The sequence below is a fragment of the Pygocentrus nattereri genome, chromosome 8 (genome assembly GCF_015220715.1).
Source record: "Pygocentrus nattereri isolate fPygNat1 chromosome 8, fPygNat1.pri, whole genome shotgun sequence".
NCBI lineage: Eukaryota > Metazoa > Chordata > Actinopteri > Characiformes > Serrasalmidae > Pygocentrus > Pygocentrus nattereri.
This window is the reverse complement of record NC_051218.1, coordinates 994,802-1,016,968: the sequence shown is the minus strand read 5'-3', so window position 1 is coordinate 1,016,968 and position 22,167 is coordinate 994,802. Positions and strand designations below refer to the sequence as shown.

At 45.4% G+C, this 22,167-nt stretch overlaps 1 protein-coding gene across 4 annotated transcripts in view; it reads left to right on the top strand.

Moving 5' to 3' along the window:
• tead1a (TEA domain family member 1a) overlaps positions 1 to 22,167 on the top strand; it is a 65,912-nt gene that overhangs the window by 2,816 nt on the left and 40,929 nt on the right. The window contains exon 1 of one of the 4 annotated variants that reach the window (XM_037540690.1): positions 10,315 to 10,377. The exons of 1 other annotated variant lie outside the window; for it this stretch is intronic. In XM_037540690.1, coding sequence (XP_037396587.1) covers positions 10,359 to 10,377 — 19 coding nt within the window. In that variant the 5' untranslated portion in view covers positions 10,315 to 10,358. Of the gene's footprint in view, positions 1 to 10,314; positions 10,378 to 16,643; positions 16,665 to 22,167 lie in introns of those variants that run through there. 2 more of the 4 variants (XM_037540691.1, XM_037540693.1) reach the window with 2 other exon arrangements.

Here is a 22,167-nt window from a genome sequence, read left to right as displayed (position 1 = left end):
GTAATCAGAGGAAAAAGAAAACGCAGTAAACTGTAATTTTAGTGTTTATGCAGGCAACAAGTGATCATAATACAGTAAAGGAGGGAATAAGAGAATTTAAATGAGCGGTCCGAGTTGAGGGCACAAAGTGTTGAATTTATAATGAAAAATGAGATCAATCAGCTCCTCAGTGAAGCTGATCGACTGAATTTCAGCAGTGTGGGATGCATGAGCGAGGCTTTTCAGTTACTGCAGCTGCCAGTATAAACAGTGTTAATCGCCCTTTACGTGTTTTCTCTTCTATGAGGTCCCAGAAGACTCGCATAATCTCCAGAGTGTGCTGCGTGCTTCCTTTAGGGGTCTGTCTGCATAGGGAAACGTTCCTCGGCTGACTGCTCCTAAAAATGATGGACGTTCCCATCTCGACATCTCGGGTTCCTGATAAGTACGTGTGCTGTGTGTTTTGATGAGCTGCAAGCATTGACGTGGTCCGACAGGTGTTTCAGTCCTGCCGTTAACCCTGTCCTATGGAAGTATTAGGAGGTCGCTGATGTGCTCGTGTATTTCCCAAGTCGTAATTCGCTCGGATGAATTCACAGTAGGATCTTCTGTCCACGCTGGAAACTACAGTCGCTGGAGTTCTGTTCTTACAGCACGTCTCTTTCTCTGGCGAGTTTATCGAAGGCGTAACTGGAGATCGATCGTAATCTTGTGCTCATTTCTCTTGCCTTCAAAATCCTCAGCTTGTCCTGACCGATGCGTTCAAGTGAGCGAGCGTAGCTGTCCAGACAGCGGCAGAGCAAGCTGTGCGTTTGAACAAACAGACCTGATTTGCCCTCATCACATCACCTATACAAACAAGAGACCTTCACTCTATTGTGGCTTTGGCTGCAGCTGTTTCAACCACATTATTTAAATTATGTTATGTAGCCTGGGAGGTCCACACGATGGGGAATATCTGAAATGCTGAAGATTTCTGATGTAAATGACTGAAGATGTGATGTAAAATGATACAAAAAAACGGCTAAATTGTTCTTTAGATGTCGAGGTCTTATTTTGCTGTACTATGGCTGTGTAATTACCTAATTAATTAATTACAAAGATATTACATTTACATTGACGTTTAGATGGTGTTCACCACATTTTCCCCTGAGTTTCAGCATCAAAAAAACAACCAAAACATTTTCAAACACTATCGTTCTGTCAAATTCAAATGATCATAAATTATCCTCACTAGAAGTTAGAAACACATACGTTATCAAATGTTTAGAAACCATGTCTGTCAGATTTAGTTAAACTAGAAATAGATTAGATTCAGCTTGATCACTACAGTTCAGGTGCAGTTCAGAACCAATGAAATGCAGTTAACGTCTGACCAGAAGAGCAAAATACAGGGTTAATAATAAAATGGATAAAATATTTTAATTAATAATAAAATTCTTCATCTTTCAATCCTTCAGCATTGAAATTGGTTTCCTTCGTACGTTTTTTGTGAACATAATAGGCCCTATACTGAAGTCCTCGTCCTCAATAAATGGAAAGTATTTTAAAATTAAAATCCACTGAAAAATATTAGCAGCACCTTGCAGTGAAAATCTTTTCTTCTCTGGCATTTTTACCTGGAAGAAAGATTGGAGCCACAAACTTCAAGCAAGGTTCAACACAGCAAGGTGTAGTCCGTACCATTGAAATCACTGGATTCATACGACGTGCTGACGTCATTGTTACTTTCCAGTAACTGCGGTAGTTTTTTTTGTTGGCCAGCGAATGTAAACAAGCTGTGACATGAATATGCACGTCAGACAGGAGACACTGGAGTGGCAAACTGTATTGAAATCACACCGTTATGTAACATTTTGGGACAAAACAGCAGTGAAATTTTAGGTTTAGGTTACTTTAACTCTTCCCGTAAGCTTTGAGTGCTGACTTGCATCTTTGAGGCGTCTAAAATAAGCGAAGATGTCTCTTGTGTGTCGACATCGAAAGAAAGATCAGTCAAATCAGTGAATTCCCACACACTTTAGGCATGAAGTCTGTTTTAGGTCACAAAAGGATCCTTTAGCGTCCGATGTTTGAAGAACTATTGCGTATAACTAACCTTCTGTTATGTCGTTAAATGATGATTACAGTCATTTAGCGAAATGGTGTTTTGTTTCTTGATGATTCGGTGAAGAACATCAAACGAGATTAGAAGCAAAAGCTTTGTCAGCCTTTAATGCTTGCAGTGCCTTTAAAGCAACAGGTGTTTCTCTCATGTGTCTGCAGGGCAGCTATGAGACTGGGATTTAGTGTTTTATTGGAGAAAGAGAAAAAGAGAAACCGTAGAGACTTAAATTATTGCTTGAAGAGGAGGACAGCGTTGCCCGTTGTTGCTTGTTCGGAGGGAGATGTGATGGTTCAAGGCATTTGAAGCAGCCAGGTTGTTTTGAAGTGTTAAATATGCCCATGTAAGTGATATTCTTTGTTTTATACAGTTGTGGCTTTTTTCATATCGTGTTGTCATTTGTAATGATGCTCTGACGTTATTAGTACAGTAATAAAGGGAGAACCAAACCTCGGCATGCCTGGTGCCAAACATTTGCATATGTTATTCACAAAAACGTACGACGTTTGTGAAAATCTGAAGAACTTCTGGATTACACAGCGGAAGATTTTCCCTAGAGCTGCGTGTCCAAACCATTTTATTTGTGTGTATTCGTGTTTTCCTGCATGTGTTTTCTAGAGGCAGCTAAACAAATGGCACACACTAACAGAAGACGAGGCGGGGGGGTGTGGACGGGGAGAAAATTCATATGTAATGAAATTTGGGTTGGGCGTTTGTCAGGGTGACAATAGCTCAGTAGGAGTGTGTGTGGCAGGGGCACGGGTGGCGGTCTTTGTTCCGGCGGCCTGCGAACAATAGGGTGTCCTCAGTGGCCCCAGGCAACAGGAGGCCCACGCCATGCCTGCGGTTACAAAGGGGCTTCATCCTGCCCCCTGCCTGGCTCTTACAACCCACTGATCCACACGGCACACAGAAAGTGTGTGCGCGTGTTTGTATTTAGCCCTTTATGAGGACCAAACGCCCCCATTTCTTCCACGAAGTTATAATTCCCGTCATCGTGAGCATTCAGCCGTGACCCAGAGGGACAAGCGGCTTAGAAAGTGTGTGTGTGTGTCATCATGAGCATGGGCTGCAGCTCCCCCGCGACCCAGAAGGATAAGCGGCTTAGGAAAGTGTGTGTGCCATTGTGAGCACGTTGTGTCTTCAGAGGGCTACAAACGCACATCAGATCAGACCAGATCTCATGTTGATCTGGCCATAATTGCGAATAATTCCACTGACTGCTGTATGCGAACTTGACCTTGATCCTAACCTCACAAGCACTTAAAAATAGGGATGTGCCAGTATGCGAACTGTGGGCTGGTGCAGGTATTTTTCATGATCGTGTCTGCTGAGCATGTATGAACATTCTTAGTTTGTAAAATGTGAACTGTCTTCCTGCATCAGCACTACTGAAAAGAGAGAATGTATTTCTGTTGAGTCACGAAAGCAGTAAAGTGAATGAAATGCAGACAGTGCGGTGCGGCAACCCGGCATTGCCTAAACGGTCAGCTCTTCTCTCGTGCAAGCCCTGATATGAGTCCGGTGTCATTGTGCCTCCCTACTACTCCCCAGTCCTTTTGTGAAGAGCAGACGTCCTCATGATGATAGGAAAACGTCACAGCTTTGTAGAAGTTAGGGTATTTCACTGATGCATGCTGGGCAGGTGGTACTCGCAGTAACGTGCAGTTTTCAGTACAAACTTGTTTTTGTGAGGGGAGAAAAGAAAACGAAGCTTTTCGATTAGAGATGTAGTGTAGGTGTAGCTTTACTCTACTACGGTAAGACAGAAGTTGATGGAGGTGCGCACAAACATAGTAATACCAGAATTTGTGTGTATGCGCATGTGTTAGTCCCACCTCGGCGCTTCGCCACTGACACAGTGGTTAAAAAAGGGGAATGTTTAATTATCAACGTATTAAAGGTTGTGGATAATCAGTGTGGCGTTAGTTAGCCTGTCTCTGGAATCTTAAACGTTGTTTTTGCGTCTCTGCTTCGCTCTTCTTTGAGGTCTTCCTAGCTAAAAGGAAACAGCAGCTCGAAAGAGTCAGTATGAAGTTCTTCGGTCTCCAGATGAGTCAGTTCCCGAGACGAAGACAAACCTCAGATGCAGCGTTACGGCGAACCGAGAGAGTAATCGCAGCTCAACAATTTCCTCTCGCCAAGCCGAGCGCGGCCCATGACGCGGCCTTTCTCTTCTCGGGCACCAGATCCTTTCAGAGATCATAACGGAGGAGCTGAACACACACGTTGTTGTTTGAAGAATAAATTCAGTTATGATTTTGAAGGCTAGATGTTGTTTACTTAAGTGTTTTTTAGGTTTCTTGAGGGTTTTTTCCCCTGAAGTGAACGGGAACACAGGCAGCTGTTATTCAGAAAATGGACTTGTCCTGAACCGACCTTCAGCAATATTTCTTCACTGGGTAAAGTAAGACTGCGCCTCGTCTAGGCCGGTCATCATCATGAAATTTTAGATGCATACAATTTAAATAATTGACGTTCACATCAATCGTCTTTTTATGCATTGTGTGCAGCTATTCAAGTACACGCTTAAAGCAGCCAATTACCTAATTAGTGTAATAATAATAATGTCTGATCCCTAATAGATCCCAACTGGCGACAGAAAAAGCTCCTCCCAGCCGCCCTCTGTAGGTGCTGTTAACGAACGTCAGATAAACTAACGGTCCTCCCCGCCGCCCTCTGTAGGTGCTGTTAACGAACATCAGATAAACTAACGCTCCACCCGCCGCCCTCTGTAGGTGCTGTTAACGAACGTCAGATAAACTAACGGTCCTCCCCGCCGCCCTCTGTAGGTGCTGTTAACGAACATCAGATAAACGAACGCTCCACCCGCCGCCCTCTGTAGGTGCTGTTAACGAACGTCAGATAAACTAACGGTCCTCCCCGCCGCCCTCTGTAGGTGCTGTTAACGAACGTCAGATAAACTAACGCTCCTCCCCGCCGCCCTCTGTAGGTGCTGTTAACGAACGTCAGATAAACTAACGCTCCTCCCCGCCGCCCTCTGTAGGTGCTGTTAACGAACGTCAGATAAACGAACGGTCCTCCCCGCCGCCCTCTGTAGGTGCTGTTAACGAACGTCAGATAAACTAACGCTCCACCCGCCGCCCTCTGTAGGTGCTGTTAACGAACGTTAGATAAACTAACGCTCCTCCCCGCCGCCCTCTGTAGGTGCTGTTAACGAACGTCAGATAAACTAACGCTCCTCCCCGCCGCCCTCTGTAGGTGCTGTTAACGAACGTCAGATAAACTAACGCTCCTCCCCGCCGCCCTCTGTAGGTGCTGTTAACGAACGTCAGATAAACTAACGCTCCTCCCAGCCGCCCTCTGTAGGTGCTGTTAACGAACGTCAGATAAACGAACGGTCCTCCCCGCCGCCCTCTGTAGGTGCTGTTAACGAACGTCAGATAAACTAACGCTCCTCCCCGCCGCCCTCTGTAGGTGCTGTTAACGAACGTCAGATAAACTAACGCTCCACCCGCCGCCCTCTGTAGGTGCTGTTAACGAACGTCAGATAAACTAACGCTCCTCCCCGCCGCCCTCTGTAGGTGCTGTTAACGAACGTCAGATAAACGAACGGTCCTCCCCGCCGCCCTCTGTAGGTGCTGTTAACGAACGTCAGATAAACTAACGCTCCTCCCCGCCGCCCTCTGTAGGTGCTGTTAACGAACGTCAGATAAACGAACGGTCCTCCCCGCCGCCCTCTGTAGGTGCTGTTAACGAACGTCAGATAAACTAACGCTCCACCCAGCCGCCCTCTGTAGGTGCTGTTAACGAACGTCAGATAAACTAACGCTCCTCCCCGCCGCCCTCTGTAGGTGCTGTTAACGAACGTCAGATAAACTAACGGTCCTCCCCGCCGCCCTCTGTAGGTGCTGTTAACGAACGTCAGATAAACTAACGCTCCACCCGCCGCCCTCTGTAGGTGCTGTTAACGAACGTCAGATAAACTAACGCTCCTCCCCGCCGCCCTCTGTAGGTGCTGTTAACGAACGTCAGATAAACTAACGCTCCTCCCCGCCGCCCTCTGTAGGTGCTGTTAACGAACGTCAGATAAACTAACGCTCCTCCCCGCCGCCCTCTGTAGGTGCTGTTAACGAACGTCAGATAAACGAACGGTCCTCCCCGCCGCCCTCTGTAGGTGCTGTTAACGAACGTCAGATAAACTAACGCTCCTCCCCGCCGCCCTCTGTAGGTGCTGTTAACGAACGTCAGATAAACTAACGCTCCACCCGCCGCCCTCTGTAGGTGCTGTTAACGAACGTCAGATAAACTAACGCTCCACCCGCCGCCCTCTGTAGGTGCTGTTAACGAACGTCAGATAAACTAACGCTCCACCCGCCGCCCTCTGTAGGTGCTGTTAACGAACGTCAGATAAACTAACGCTCCACCCCGCCGCCCTCTGTAGGTGCTGTTAACGAACGTCAGATAAACTAACGCTCCACCCGCCGCCCTCTGTAGGTGCTGTTAACGAACGTCAGATAAACTAACGCTCCACCCGCCGCCCTCTGTAGGTGCTGTTAACGAACGTCAGATAAACTAACGCTCCACCCGCCGCCCTCTGTAGGTGCTGTTAACGAACGTCAGATAAACTAACGCTCCACCCGCCGCCCTCTGTAGGTGCTGTTAACGAACGTCAGATAAACTAACGCTCCACCCGCCGCCCTCTGTAGGTGCTGTTAACGAACGTCAGATAAACTAACGCTCCACCCGCCGCCCTCTGTAGGTGCTGTTAACGAACGTCAGATAAACTAACGCTCCACCCGCCGCCCTCTGTAGGTGCTGTTAACGAACGTCAGATAAACTAACGCTCCTCCCAGCCGCCCTCTGTAGGTGCTGTTAACGAACGTCAGATAAACTAACGCTCCACCCCGCCGCCCTCTGTAGGTGCTGTTAACGAACGTCAGATAAACGAACGCTCCTCCCCGCCGCCCTCTGTAGGTGCTGTTAACGAACGTCAGATAAACTAACGCTCCTCCCAGCCGCCCTCTGTAGGTGCTGTTAACGAACGTCAGATAAACTAACGCTCCACCCGCCGCCCTCTGTAGGTGCTGTTAACGAACGTCAGATAAACTAACGGTCCTCCCCGCCGCCCTCTGTAGGTGCTGTTAACGAACGTCAGATAAACGAACGGTCCTCCCCGCCGCCCTCTGTAGGTGCTGTTAACGAACGTCAGATAAACTAACGCTCCACCCGCCGCCCTCTGTAGGTGCTGTTAACGAACGTCAGATAAACTAACGCTCCACCCGCCGCCCTCTGTAGGTGCTGTTAACGAACGTCAGATAAACTAACGGTCCTCCCCGCCGCCCTCTGTAGGTGCTGTTAACGAACGTCAGATAAACTAACGGTCCTCCCCGCCGCCCTCTGTAGGTGCTGTTAACGAACGTCAGATAAACTAACGCTCCTCCCCGCCGCCCTCTGTAGGTGCTGTTAACGAACGTCAGATAAACTAACGCTCCTCCCCGCCGCCCTCTGTAGGTGCTGTTAACGAACGTCAGATAAACTAACGGTCCTCCCCGCCGCCCTCTGTAGGTGCTGTTAACGAACGTCAGATAAACTAACGCTCCACCCGCCGCCCTCTGTAGGTGCTGTTAACGAACGTCAGATAAACTAACGCTCCACCCGCCGCCCTCTGTAGGTGCTGTTAACGAACGTCAGATAAACGAACGCTCCTCCCCGCCGCCCTCTGTAGGTGCTGTTAACGAACGTCAGATAAACTAACGCTCCTCCCCGCCGCCCTCTGTAGGTGCTGTTAACGAACGTCAGATAAACTAACGCTCCACCCGCCGCCCTCTGTAGGTGCTGTTAACGAACGTCAGATAAACTAACGCTCCTCCCAGCCGCCCTCTGTAGGTGCTGTTAACGAACGTCAGATAAACTAACGCTCCTCCCCGCCGCCCTCTGTAGGTGCTGTTAACGAACGTCAGATAAACGAACGCTCCTCCCCGCCGCCCTCTGTAGGTGCTGTTAACGAACGTCAGATAAACTAACGCTCCACCCGCCGCCCTCTGTAGGTGCTGTTAACGAACGTCAGATAAACTAACGCTCCTCCCCGCCGCCCTCTGTAGGTGCTGTTAACGAACGTCAGATAAACTAACGCTCCTCCCCGCCGCCCTCTGTAGGTGCTGTTAACGAACGTCAGATAAACTAACGCTCCACCCGCCGCCCTCTGTAGGTGCTGTTAACGAACGTCAGATAAACTAACGCTCCTCCCCGCCGCCCTCTGTAGGTGCTGTTAACGAACGTCAGATAAACTAACGCTCCACCCGCCGCCCTCTGTAGGTGCTCTTAACGAACGTCAGATAAACTAACGCTCCACCCGCCGCCCTCTGTAGGTGCTCTTAACGAACGTCAGATAAACGAACGCTCCTCCCCGCCGCCCTCTGTAGGTGCTGTTAACGAACGTCAGATAAACGAACGCTCCTCCCAGCCGCCCTCTGTAGGTGCTGTTAACGAACGTCAGATAAACTAACGCTCCACCCGCCGCCCTCTGTAGGTGCTGTTAACGAACGTCAGATAAACTAACGCTCCTCCCCGCCGCCCTCTGTAGGTGCTGTTAACGAACGTCAGATAAACGAACGCTCCTCCCCGCCGCCCTCTGTAGGTGCTGTTAACGAACGTCAGATAAACGAACGCTCCTCCCCGCCGCCCTCTGTAGGTGCTGTTAACGAACGTCAGATAAACGAACGCTCCTCCCCGCCGCCCTCTGTAGGTGCTGTTAACGAACGTCAGATAAACTAACGCTCCTCCCCGCCGCCCTCTGTAGGTGCTGTTAACGAACGTCAGATAAACTAACGGTCCTCCCAGCCGCCCTCTGTAGGTGCTGTTAACGAACGTCAGATAAACTAACGCTCCTCCCCGCCGCCCTCTGTCAGATAAACAAGCATCACTCTTGTTTACTTTTACTGTTTTCATAAACGTTATAGTGTTAAAATTACACTGACTGAAAGAAAACGTGAGATAAACAGAACGTCTTCATTTGTTTTAAGAAGGTAGAATAATGTGACTGTGTGATTGAACTGAGGTGATAAAATGAAACATGGACTGTATGAAGTTATTCATACCAAAGCACATGTACAGTAAATACAGCCACTTCTGTACTGGATTGCCACGTATAAATGATCGGCATCGCCGTTATTAGTATTATACATACTGTTAAAATCTTTGGTTAGTTAACCACAAATCCAGCATTTTTCCAGGTCTTTAAACATGTTACTCTCAAAATTACGCAGTCATAGAGGACGCGAGTTTGATTATACAGAAATGCCGATGATGAAAGCGATGAATCGATCCGATTTGACTGTGTGCAGCTTTGACGTGTGAGGGCCTTTCTGTTTGTTGACAACTGTGAAAAATAAATGCTTAAGCTCAAATAATCGCAATCAGGCAGTTACGCAATAATTCAGACCTTTTTAAATTCGGTGTCGGAGCAGATCGTGGTCATCAGAGTCCTGCCGTTTGGATGGGGACTGGACGTCGGATTCCTTCCAGAATATTTTAAGCTTGCTGTGTTTAATCACTTGTTTTTGTTTTGTTTTTAAAAGATTATAAAAGAAGCAGCTTTATTAACAGCCAAGATTCTCACCGTTAATTGTGAAGATACATGTTTCCTGACGGTCCACAAAGCCCCTTTCTCAGAAAGAGCCGAGGAGAAAGCAAACGGTTCCCGTTCCGGTCGTGCGAGTGCTGAGGACGAGTCCACGTACGCTCTTTCGCAGCGTATCTATTATCTGATGGAAGCTGCACCTGTGGTTAAAGATAAAGAAGGCAGCCGGAGTCGGTGGCACCCTTTTGTGAACTTGTATTTTAGCTCTGCTGGATGGTCAGAGAAGGTTATGAGCAAATATTGGCCATGCTGCTCTGGAGCTCCCACTTATTTGAACATGTCGCTCCCTCCATTTCCTGGAGGAGGTATTGTGAGACTACGTGGGGAGAGCAGCTCCCCAGGAAGACTCGGGATAATAGCGGGGTCTGACTCAGCAAAAAACAGCCATCTTGAGAAGAATGGAGGTTGTGGAGTGCTCATGGAATATATCAGCTGCACAATACCTAGGGGAAGTCGGCCGGCTCCTGGATTGTTTCTGTACAATACCTCAAGGAAGTGGACTTTGTGTATGGCCCCTGGCACCGTATCAGACCAGGCTAAATGAAACGAAAGTGGCCGAGCTGGGTCTAGCCGAGCTTTGCTTTGGAAAGACTGACACTTTTTTTTTTTTTTTCCTTTTTTGGGAGAATCACTGCAGAAACTGGGAGGTTTGGGAGGAACTAGGTGTTTCCGATGTTGGCACGTGGAATAGGTGACAATATATTATCATGATTGTGATCTGATACGCTTTTCTGAATGTTGTTGGTACATATGATATAAAAAAGATCAATCATAGAGATTCTAGAAACAGCAACCAGCAATATGTATCATAACTACATAAACTACGTACCATTTAAAGTCCTATATTTAATTAAAAATAGTATAAACATCGCATATCAAATGTTGAAACTGAGATTTTTTAAAAAATATATGATCGTTATGAATTTGATGTCAGCAACATGTTTCAAAAAAGTTGGAACAGGGCAACAAAAGGCGGGTAAAGTATTTATATTTAAAAAAATACTTGCCTTTTAAATATACGTTTTTTAATTTTATTCATTTATTTTCTTGGTCGAACCTCTGGAAAACTAAATATGGTAAAATGTATTGTGTTTTCATGAAAATGCCACCAGGTATCATATTTATAGATATTTTTGCCAGGCCGCTCACTCCTGATTGGATGTGTTGTTCTGTTTCAACATGTTTTCTTGTGCCAGCGTTTGTATCATCCAACAGAAAAATGCTATTCCCAGTTTTCAGCCCGACAAGTTCCTCGGCTCGTGTGTTTGTATAATTAAACACGTTCTTTAAGTTAATTTATACAAACGTGTGGAATTCTGCTGTGGTGATTTCACCGTTCGGCTGAAGAAGGCTAAACCATCTAAAACGCAGCGCAGGCCTTAAGGACCCTCTTCTGAATCGGTTTGGTTAATTCCAGCTCCCACCGTCCCTGAGCCAGATAATTCCAGCCACAAGTGGAATGGAACAAAAAGATGCAAATGCTGGACTGGTCTGGAAACGCTGTCCATTATATTGCGCTTTGATGCTTATTACATCAAAGATTTGACTTTGAATCAAACATTTTGACATAGTTGATTTTAAATGTAGGTACCCATGAATCGTGAATATCGGGGGTAGATATATTTACTGCAGGAAGGGTAAATGTAATAAACGGCTCGTTTTCGGTTGTGTAGCCGCTGCTTTCGCGTCGTATGCTGATGTTTTACTTTTCTGTTGTTGCACTTGGTTGACAGGTGACCCACGCAGTCAGAGGATGGGCGCTCTGGAGTGTTCTCAGACCCAAAGCTCGAAGGGGTTCTGTGGCACGACATGAATGAGGAATGTTTGCATTCAGATTTTTCCATGTTCAGATGCCCTCTGTGGCCTCCAAACAAGCTCCCGCGGTCAGAGAGGTGTTTAATATACCTGAAACTGAGTGATGCATTAATCAGCATAGAACCACAGGAGCTCCCGCAGTCAGAAAGGTGTTTAATATACCTGAAACTAGGTGATCTCTGCTTTAATCAGTATAGAACCACAGGAGCTCCCGCGGTCAGAAAGGTGTTTAATATACCTGAAACTGAGTGATGCATTAATCAGCATAGAACCACAGGAGCTCCCGCAGTCAGAAAGGTGTTTAATATACCTGAAACTAGGTGATCTCTGCTTTAATCAGTATAGAACCACAGGAGCTCCCGCGGTCAGAAAGGTGTTTAATATACCTGAAACTGAGTGATGCATTAATCAGCATAGAACCACAGGAGCTCCCACGGTCAGAAAGGTGTTTAATATACCTGAAACTAGGTGATCTCTGCTTTAATCAGTATAGAACCACAGAAGCTCCCACGGTCAGAAAGGTGTTTAATATACCTGAAACTGAGTGATGCATTAATCAGCATAGAACCACAGGAGCTCCCACAGTCAGAAAGGTGTTTAATATACCTGAAACTAGGTGATCTCTGCTTTAATCAGCATAGAACCACAGGAGCTCCTGTGGTCAGAAAGGTGTTTAATATACCTGAAACTGAGTGATCTCTGCTTTAATCAGTATAGAACCACAGAAGCTCCCACGGTCAGAAAGGTGTTTAATATACCTGAAACTAGGTGATCTCTGCTTTAATCAGCATAGAACCACAGGAGCTCCTGTGGTCAGAAAGGTGTTTAATATACCTGAAACTGAGTGATCTCTGCTTTAATCAGTATAGAACCACAGAAGCTCCCACGGTCAGAAAGGTGTTTAATATACCTGAAACTGAGTGATGCATTAATCAGCATAGAACCACAGGAGCTCCCACAGTCAGAAAGGTGTTTAATATACCTGAAACTAGGTGATCTCTGCTTTAATCAGCATAGAACCACAGGAGCTCCTGTGGTCAGAAAGGTGTTTAATATACCTGAAACTGAGTGATCTCTGCTTTAATCAGTATAGAACCACAGAAGCTCCCACGGTCAGAAAGGTGTTTAATATACCTGAAACTGAGTGATGCATTAATCAGCATAGAACCACAGGAGCTCCCGCAGTCAGAAAGGTGTTTAATATACCTGGTATTTTTTTCTGACTTAGATCTTCATTCAAAGATATAACGAAACATGTCTCTTGTTGCCAGTTCCCGCACACTTTAAACCCGGTTCTAGTTGCTGACCGCTGTATTTTCTCGGTTTCTTCACTTATCGATGGCCAAGCCTTCAAAAGACCCTTCGAAAGACCATGATGTGAAGCATTTGCTCATGATGGATGAATTCCATGCAATTGAAAAGTGAAAGGTTTGACATGTAACTTGTACCGAAAGAATAAACCAGCTAGGATTTTGCCGGCGCCAAGCTCAGCTCAAGTATGATGTACTTGGCACGTGGGTAAATGTCTGTATTGTAACAGCCCCCTTGCAGCACCACAGTGGTTTCAGGATTTGAATATTCTACTCACTAGGGATGCATGACTGGATTTTTCTATACTTTAACTGGTCTGCATGGCAGTTTTGTGATGTAACTAACCGTGAACTATATTTGAATGCGCATATGAATGTGCATATGTTAGGCCTACCCAGCAGCCTTTGTGTGTCACCTCACAGTTCTTGCCTTGGTTGCCCCTAATATTCACAATCTCCTACCTTTTTAATATCAAGCAAGTCAACTTATATATTCAGCTTATTTAATAATTTATTTAATGTCAGTCTCGTTTACGTGTTCCGTCATTGATCTGGTCATTTTATAGTCTTCTAGCAACTCCTCTGCCTTAAAGATACGTCCGAGTTTCTCGCCGTAACCCCTTCCTTAAGAGAATGTGTCTCGTAAGACGGATCCTCTTGACACATGAAAGAAAACCGTCTCATCTGTGAAAAACGCTACCACTAAATGCGCGACCTGTCTCATGAGCCACGCCGTTTGAAAAGCAGAAGCCTTTCTCTTGCGGCAAGGCTTGAAAGGAAGGATTTTAGGTCATCCTTAATTGAATTTCCTGCCTGATGATGGCCTAATACTGAGACTAATAGCATTGTGTGAGCATGTCGTATCAGTGGCACAAACGCAGTAAATAATAGGCAGTGCCTTTCCGCAATCACTTACAGGCAGAGGATATATGAAGACCTCTCATTTATTATCCCTTCACATAATAAGCCCTTCATCATATCTACACATTTCAGGCTATTAACGTGGAATGAGATTGCGACTCCCCCTCCCTGTTCAGAGGCTGATGAGAGGAAGACTGTGGCCTTACTGATGCGCTGCATGTCGTTGAGTTTTATTTTTGCACAAAGGGTTGTTAAAAGGATTTGGGTTCAGAACGGGTTTATGCCTTAGTGTTATGTGTGCCTGTGAAGTTGAATTAAGAGTCTTATTATTTACACTCACCGGCCACTTTATTAGGTAGCTAGTAAAAGGCTGGACCCCCTTTCACCTTCAGAACTGCTTTAATTCTTCGTGCCACACTTTCAACAAGGTGTTGGAAACGTTCCTCAGAGATTCTGGTTGGTCATTTGAGTTCCTGCTGCCTTTCTATCATCTGGAACCAGTCTGCCCATTCTCCTCTGACCTCTCACATCAACAAGGCATTTTCGTCCACACAACTGACAGCTCACTGGATGTTTCCTCTTTTCCGGACCGTTCTCTGTAAACCCTAGAGATGGTTGTGTGTGAAAATCCCAGCAGATCAGCAGTTTCTGAAATACTCAGACCAGCCCGTCTGGCACCAACAACCACGCCACGTTCAAAGCCCCTTAAATCCCCTTTCTTCCCCGTTCTGATGCTCGGTCTGCACTTCAGCAGGTTGGCTTGACCACCTCTACAGGCCTGAATGCAGTGAGCTGCGGCTGTGTGATTGGCTGATTAGCTATTTGTGTTAAGGAGCAACTGAACAGGTGTGCCTAATAAAGTGGCCGGCGAGTGTATACTGAAATATGAAATTATTTTCGATGGGTCTTTGGATTACCAGTACTTTTCAGACGTTGTGCCCTCACGTGCTGAACTCGTTATCTGGTGCAGCGGATTCCTTCTATAATACGGCGCTCATTGTGAAAACGACTCGGTTGGTTTGGATTCATGTTTTAGCAACAGAGTCATATCAGCAGAAACATCTGAAAGTGTCTCCTCAGTTTTCTGCTGTTGCTGTAGTTAGAAGTGTGTGTGTGTGTGTGTGTGTGTGTGTGTGTGTGTGTGTGTGTGTGTGTGTGTGTGTGTGTGTGTGTGTGGTTTCATACGAAAAGCTTGGTAGACAACATTGTTTTTATTATTGCCCCAAAAAGGTAAAAAAATACCAAAAATTAATCCATTTTTTTTTTTAGTGGTCATATCTTGTCTTTAGAGCACTGAAGTCATATTGCACTACCTTTTATATAGACTAATATAAGATGGCATGGGTATTGATGGACATCAGCATCGAGCTAAAACGAGGGAAAAAATGCTGGATTAGTGTTTTTCTTCAGTATCCAGTTCAGTCAGACTCAGTTAAAACAGCTTATTTCAAAGCTTAATAGCCTTTAAGTAAAAATATTGGTTATTGTTTGAATGTTGGCTGATACACAAAGCTTCGATATTGGTATTGGAAAAGAAACTGCTAGTATCTTATGATGGGAGATTTCAAACCTGATTGCACTGTACTTGTACAACGACAGTAAAGCTATTCAAATCAAATCAAATCAGATTTATTTGTGGCGCTTTTTACAACAGATGTCGTCACAAAGCAGCTTCACAGAATTCCAGAAAAGACAGAGTTTTAACATGAATGTTAAACCCCCAGGTGGGCAAGCCAGGGGCGACGGTGGCCAGGAGAACCTCTCTCAGAGCTGAGGAAGAAACCTTGGGAGAAACCAAGGCTCACCAGGGGGGACCCGTCCTCCTCTGGTCAGACTACCTACAGAGTTATTATACTACTAATATTAATAGCAGTAGTGTTAGTAGTAGGAATAGCTGGGAGTCTATGAGAACATCAGGGTAGGGTGAGCAGCTAGTCCAGGGCAGGTGGTGGTAGCTGGGGCGTGGGCAGCTGGTCTGAGGCGGGCAGCAGGAGGGCTCGACAGTCAGTCGTCCTTCAGTGTCCGGCCGGACATGTGGGCGGTCGTATACTCGGGGAAAAAAGGCAGGGAGAGGGAATTAGTTTAATTTATTCTGTTTAAATACACCTGTAGCCTGGGATCAGTAGCTCAGCAGCCTGTAGTTTTTCATGCCTGATTAAAGAAGCAGCAGAATGAGGTCCGTCTGAAAGCTGTGCTGTTTGTTTTCGTCTGCCAGGGAATTGCGTGAATAGAAAATTGCAGCTGATGCTCGGCTGTTCGATTCCTACATGGCTCCGTAATGAAGTGAGATCGAGAGACTTCCTAGTCTTCCACTTTGTAAAGCGCAGCGTGCGGCTAATTCAGGAGGCTCTGGATGCTCCTCCATCTAATGGGGTGCAGTGGCCTTTAATCTAGTATCTGTGATTAGGGACGAGTTTTTAAGGGGACATTGCGGGTTTTTCTGAAGTGGTGCTCTGAACACGCCGTGAACGTGCACGTACCCTACACTATACCAATAAGAGTCCTTGGGCAAGACTCCCAACACCACCTTCGCCTCCCTGTGTAAAATGATCAAATTGTAAGTCGCTCTGGATAAGAGAGTCAGCCAAATGCCGTAAATGCAATTAAACCTAATTTTTAACCATAAACCTCAGTAATGGGGGGGGAAGGGGGGGGGGGGAATACATTGGACAGTCCTCACTAGTGCGATGTGATGAATTACATCAAAAAAGCACTTTGTAATCTTATGTTTTTGCCACACTGCCCATCCCTCGTCCCTGATTAGTATTTCTACCATTATGAGAACAGAATTGGTCCTCGGAAAGGGCGAAATGCGAACACACACACACACTCCACGCTCACTGTGTGGCCTCCCCCAGCCGCTGGCAGCCAGTAAGCACCGGAGGGAGTGAAGCAGCTGCCCAGGGTGGATGTGTGCCTCCCTGTTTGTGGAGAATTGCACCCATGCCATGGCCCGAGTTTGGCCGAGGCTGCCTGGAGGCTGAAGTGAAGAGTAAGTGTGACCGCAGTATATTGCTGCATGACTAATCTCCCTCTTCCATCTGCCACTGCGGCCTCGCGGAAGCGCACCCCTCTCCAGCATCAACGCCGCTGCCATATTGCGCCAGTCACAACATCTCCGGCTCTCTTCGCCAATGCAGGAGACCGGCGGAGCTCGGAGACCGCTTGAGCCGGGAATTATGGACTGTTACATGTTTGTACACATAACGAAACAGCGAGATTTGCTCCAGCGTCCAAAAGCTGTTGGATGGCTCCTCCAGATTTCTGCGGGTTTAGCGCAGCAATGTGATTTGTTTGCAAGCAAACGTTCGGCTGTTTGTTCCAGTGCATCTGCTTGGTGTTGTATGCGTGACTTCAGTTAACCACATCACTCGGCGCAGGGTTTCTAACGTTTTAGACAAAACTCAGAGTTTTAAGTTCATTTTCGTTTTTCCTTATTTTTCTTTGATTTTTTTTTTTTTAGCATTGTTTGTCCTGCTTGCTTCTCTCCTTTGCTTTTTTTTCTCTTTTTGAAGTGTGAACTTTGTTAATTACAGGGAGCGAGGTGTATTTGCAGCTGCCTCTTTTAGATTAAGCCTTCGCCATAGAGTCCTCTTTAATCATCGCAAATCCGGGCTAGTTTAAAATCCACCCCTTCTTACTGCAGTCCAAATCCAAATCATTCCCAACCATATTCATTTCCATCAGAAGCTTGTTTATTGTATTAAGAGCTACAGATAGTAGTTGATAGTACACTTTCCTTGCCAGCTGGACAATTTCAGTTTCATTTCCCGAGGTACAGTAAGGTCAAGAATGGGTCAGTGGGAATAAAAAGGAGCACGGTGTCAGCCGTTTTGGGATTGGTGGGGCTTTCCCAAACTTGAAAGGCCCGTTTTCCAGACACAGATTAAGCCCAGTCAAGGACTAAATTACGCTTTCAAGGGAGAGACTTTAATGGAAATCCTTTTTAGTCCAGGTCTAAGTATAATCTGTGTGTGGAAACTAAGGATGGGTAACGGAAAACAGTGTAACATGCTGCTTTAAGTCATTTTCGCAGGACACATCCGTGGATCGTATTCACTTTGATCCACCAAGAGTGCCACATTTGCAAAAACGCTGCAGAATTTGGTGGTTGAGATGTAAACAAAGTCATTCAAAAAGGTTTGAAGTGAAATGTTTTATTGTGGAGAAATTTACTGACTCTGGTGTCTTTGCAGTGGTGGTGATGGGAGCCAGCACTCCTGATGTCTTCAGGCTACATGCAGCGTTTTTATTTAATATGCAGAATCATCAGTGAGTCGGTGGGTTTTGATGTTGATGATGTCCAAATGGTGGTAAATTTGGGGAAAAGAGGTTTTCTTTGTGGACGGTTTGCCTTGAATGTCCTTTATGTTCCTCGTCATTTTTAAAAAAATTGTTTTTAGGTGAAAATCTTCTCAAAACCTTTGTGAAATGGGGTCTCGGTGTGTTCATTCATAACCATTTCATGTAATAATTTCAACAGAAGAACTCTGACTAAATAATGCATTTTAACGTTACCTCCCTCTTAATAACGTTGTTTACTTCTCGAGACTTTCATTATGCAGAACTTTGGAAACATCAGTGAAATTCCACTTTAACTCCTTTGACCGCCTCCTCAGAACCTTTAATAGCCGCACTACTTGGGTGCATGTTTAACCTCTACTACTCCAGGGTGTGTTTTGGTTTGTCCGTCTGAATTCACATCACCAAATCGTAAGGCAAATTGTTCAGTAACTGCATGAAATTAAAAAAAAAAAAAAAATTTATTTATTTGTATGTTTTTTGTAAAATCTCCCCTCAAATTAACAGAACGTGTGTTTTATGATCTCCACATATCACTACATGCTCACAATTCACTGCTGAAGGCCAAAAATCTGCGCCGCTCTTTGTGTTATTCTCTAAAAGTGATGTTTCCAGAGCAGATCACTGAAGAGACGCCGTCTGTTTATAGTTTAGAGCCCAGATTTGGGGAAAAACGGGTCGACTTTCAGTAGAAAAACAAAGTTCAGCTTCTTTTATTATAAGGGTTTAAAATGACGTCACCGTCTATTAGACTGGAGAGAAGAGCTACAGCCTCACACGACGCCCAGCTTCTGAATGGAGCTTATGGAGTATGAACGTTATGGAGAACATGACCGAGAGCGGTTTGGACCCGCCGTTTTGATGATGGCTGTGAAATGCTCAGAAAAGCGTGTTTTATTTACAATGATGTATCGTGACTTCGTCCACCAGTAGTAGGAACCGAGCCCAAAGTGTCCCGTTTCTCTCTTTAAAGGGCTGTTGGCTCATGTACCTCTGCTTTGGGCCGTCAGTGTAAACCCAGTAGGGCAGTCGGGTCAGTTACAGTCCAGAGTAACCGTGTTGTTGACTTCACGCGAACGGTTTGAATAACGTGCTTTAATAAATAATAAATAATGAGTTTTAATAAATAACGTTAACCGTCCGTTATTTCTGCCTGACCATCGATCAGATGCACATGCGAACCGGACATAGCAGTAATCAGATAATCAGAATGGAATTTTCTGGAATCGCACAGAATACGACCGTCCGTCTTGATGATCTTCATGATCGTCTCTTTTTTTCTTTCGCTCTTTTATTCATATTTTCTGCCCTGTTTCTTTTTTGTTCAAAGGCGGCGTAAACCAGGCTTTGTGTGTCTTCGCTATAGAAGATGCAAGACGTCTGGAACAGTAACTTTACAGAGGAAGGGAATACATGAGATGTTACTCCAAGTAGCTTTGGGCCAGTTCTGTTGGTCAGCCATTCATCAAATGTTCATCCAGTCTGAAGACCAGCTGTTCGGAGAGCTTAAAAAACCCAAGAAGTTTTAATACAGCGGCACCAGCACTTACGAGCCATCGCATCACGTTACCGTTTGAAAGAGGCACTTACGGAAAGTTCTGTCATCAGAGCAGCGTTCCTGGTTTGACATCTGGGCAGTGTTCTGTAACAGTTGGGAAACTTAACGCAGCACATAGCAGTCCTGGACACAAGCCACAGCAGTGTGCTGGAAGTGATTATCGTCTGAGTTCATCTCTTAGTCAGGAGGGTGATCAGCGTTTTGGAGTGCGCTCATTTCTTGCAGCTTGCTCACCGAGCCAGAAACTTCTTTCTCCGCTGTCAACAGTCAGCGCACCAAAGACGGATAATTCCGTCATACTTATGGAGGCTTGCTGAGACCCTTCCAAACACATTTACACACACACACACACACACACACACACAGATGCCATGTCTCAATCTCTCTCTCTCACTCACACTCACACACACACACACACACACACACACACACACACACACACACACACACACACGGTGTGAGTCGTCCTCAGGAAACACATGGAGCGCGCTCCACAAAGGCTTCACTGTTTCCACTGGGCATTTCCTTGGAAAGCTGCAAGCTAGTAGTTGGATCCCATCACACCATTTGTAGTTTAACTTTCCTTTATACTACCCCAACATCCGGTTGTGTGTGCTGAGGGTGTAGCGATACACACATTTCATAATGTGTTGTGCTCTTTGCACCACAGCACAGCGTGTTTTTGATATAGGAGCAAAAAGAAATACCAACATTTTGCTTTATTTTGGTAGACGTGCTGGGCCAAAGCTTAATTAATGCAGATTAATTACTCTCTTAGAAGACCAGTCGTGGGCTGGAGGTCAGGGAACCAGCCCTGTGACCGGAAGGTCGCCGGTTCGATCCCATTGGCTGACGTTCCGTGACTGAAGTGCCCTTGAGCAAGACGCCTAACCCCCAGTTGCTCCCCGGGCACCGTGGATAGGGCTGCCCACCGCTCCGGGCAAGTGTGCTCACTGCCCCCTAGTGTGTGTGTTCAGTAGTGTGCATGTATGTGGGTGTTTCACTTCATGGATGGGTTAAATGCAGAGGTGCAAACACCTCAAGCAAATTCAAGAAAAGTGTAACAAGTCCGTCAGTATTCGGTCTCAACTGCTGTGCGAATTTTGTGTCTGATACAGATTTTAAAGGGTTAAAAATTCTAATAATGATCTCAGCTGCTGTATTTTTATGTCTGTATTGTAGAATTTAATTTTGCACTCCAGTAGTTGTAGGTAAACAGCACTTTACTCATCTTTGCTTTTCCAGTACTTGCGTCCAGTTGCCTTAATGGAAACAACTAGCAAAGATTACACACGTCTTTTGAGAGAGTTCATGTCCATTTTCGCCCAGTCGTCCTTTAACTTTGTGCTCAAGTCCAAACTAAATTTAATGTTGAAGTTCCCACATTCCAGGAAAGTAACTGTAGGGTGTTTGCCGGAATTAGTGATGGTGTAAAGGATTAAAAGTAATCCTTTCCTGAGAGGATACCCGAGCCAATTAGCCGTCAGATTCATGGAACTACCCGTTTCATGTTTGATCATTTGATTTGATCTGTACGTTCAACGTATGAATTAACGTGTGCTTTCTTTAAAAGACTCTAAAACGGACGTGGCACAGAGTTGAATGCACAGTCTATGTCCAAAACCAGCCCTCTGGATAAACACACCCCCCCCACCTCCCGTTCATGTTGTGATTAAGTAAAAAAGGACGTTTTCTCTCCCGTCATGGTTTTAAAAGGCGTGATTGACAACATTGACAGCTTGTTAACTGTTCTCCAGTGAGATGCCAGCTGCTTCGGATTGACCGCCGCCCCTGAAAAAGCTTTTAGCTCCTGTTTTTTCATTTTCTTTCATGGGCAAAGACCACCCACCCTCGTTGGCTTCCAGCATGATGACACGACTTGATTTTTAGTAAGAAGGTGAGAATTGTCAAATGTGAAGTCGATCATGAAGATTTGCGCGCAGTCCGGCTAGTTGGGTTATTATTTTTTAAGCCTTCATTTTTCCTTTTTGTTTTTTGCTCTTATTATTTTCCCTTTTTTCTCCCAGTTTAATCGGTTGTTTTCCTTCCAGTCATAGGTCCTTTGGGACGGCACAGGCTGCGCAGACTTCCTCTGGTGTGAATAAAATTCGCCATCTCACGTTTTCCGTCTTCCGGCCACGCGGATCCACAGCGCATTTCATTTTTGTTTTAGTGTGTTGCTCTCACTTGATCTGACGAGGGGAGATCCCCATTTTAAAAGGGCGTGAACTTATAGGCTGAGCTCAGCTGGGATGTAAGCAGCCTTCTGTATCTCCTTTAACAAAGTCAGTACAAAACACTTTTACAGCTACAAGGACCCAGAACCTTTTCTTACAGCGTCACAGGACATGTAGCTTAGATGGTTTGTAACATTAAAAGCTTTTGATGTATGTTCTTTGTAGATGCTTATTTGAATGTAGCAGATGAGTGTTTCATTTCAAATACTAAGAAAAAATAGTTCTTGATCAGTAAAACCACATAAATGCTTGTGTGTTCACTGGTATTCTGATATGGACGCAGGTATTTAAAATAGAAGTTATTATTACTGGGATTTATTGCTGATTCATTGCGAAAGTATAGATTTATATCTTTTTATTAAATAGTTATTACGGCCCCGACATGATCTCCTTTGGCC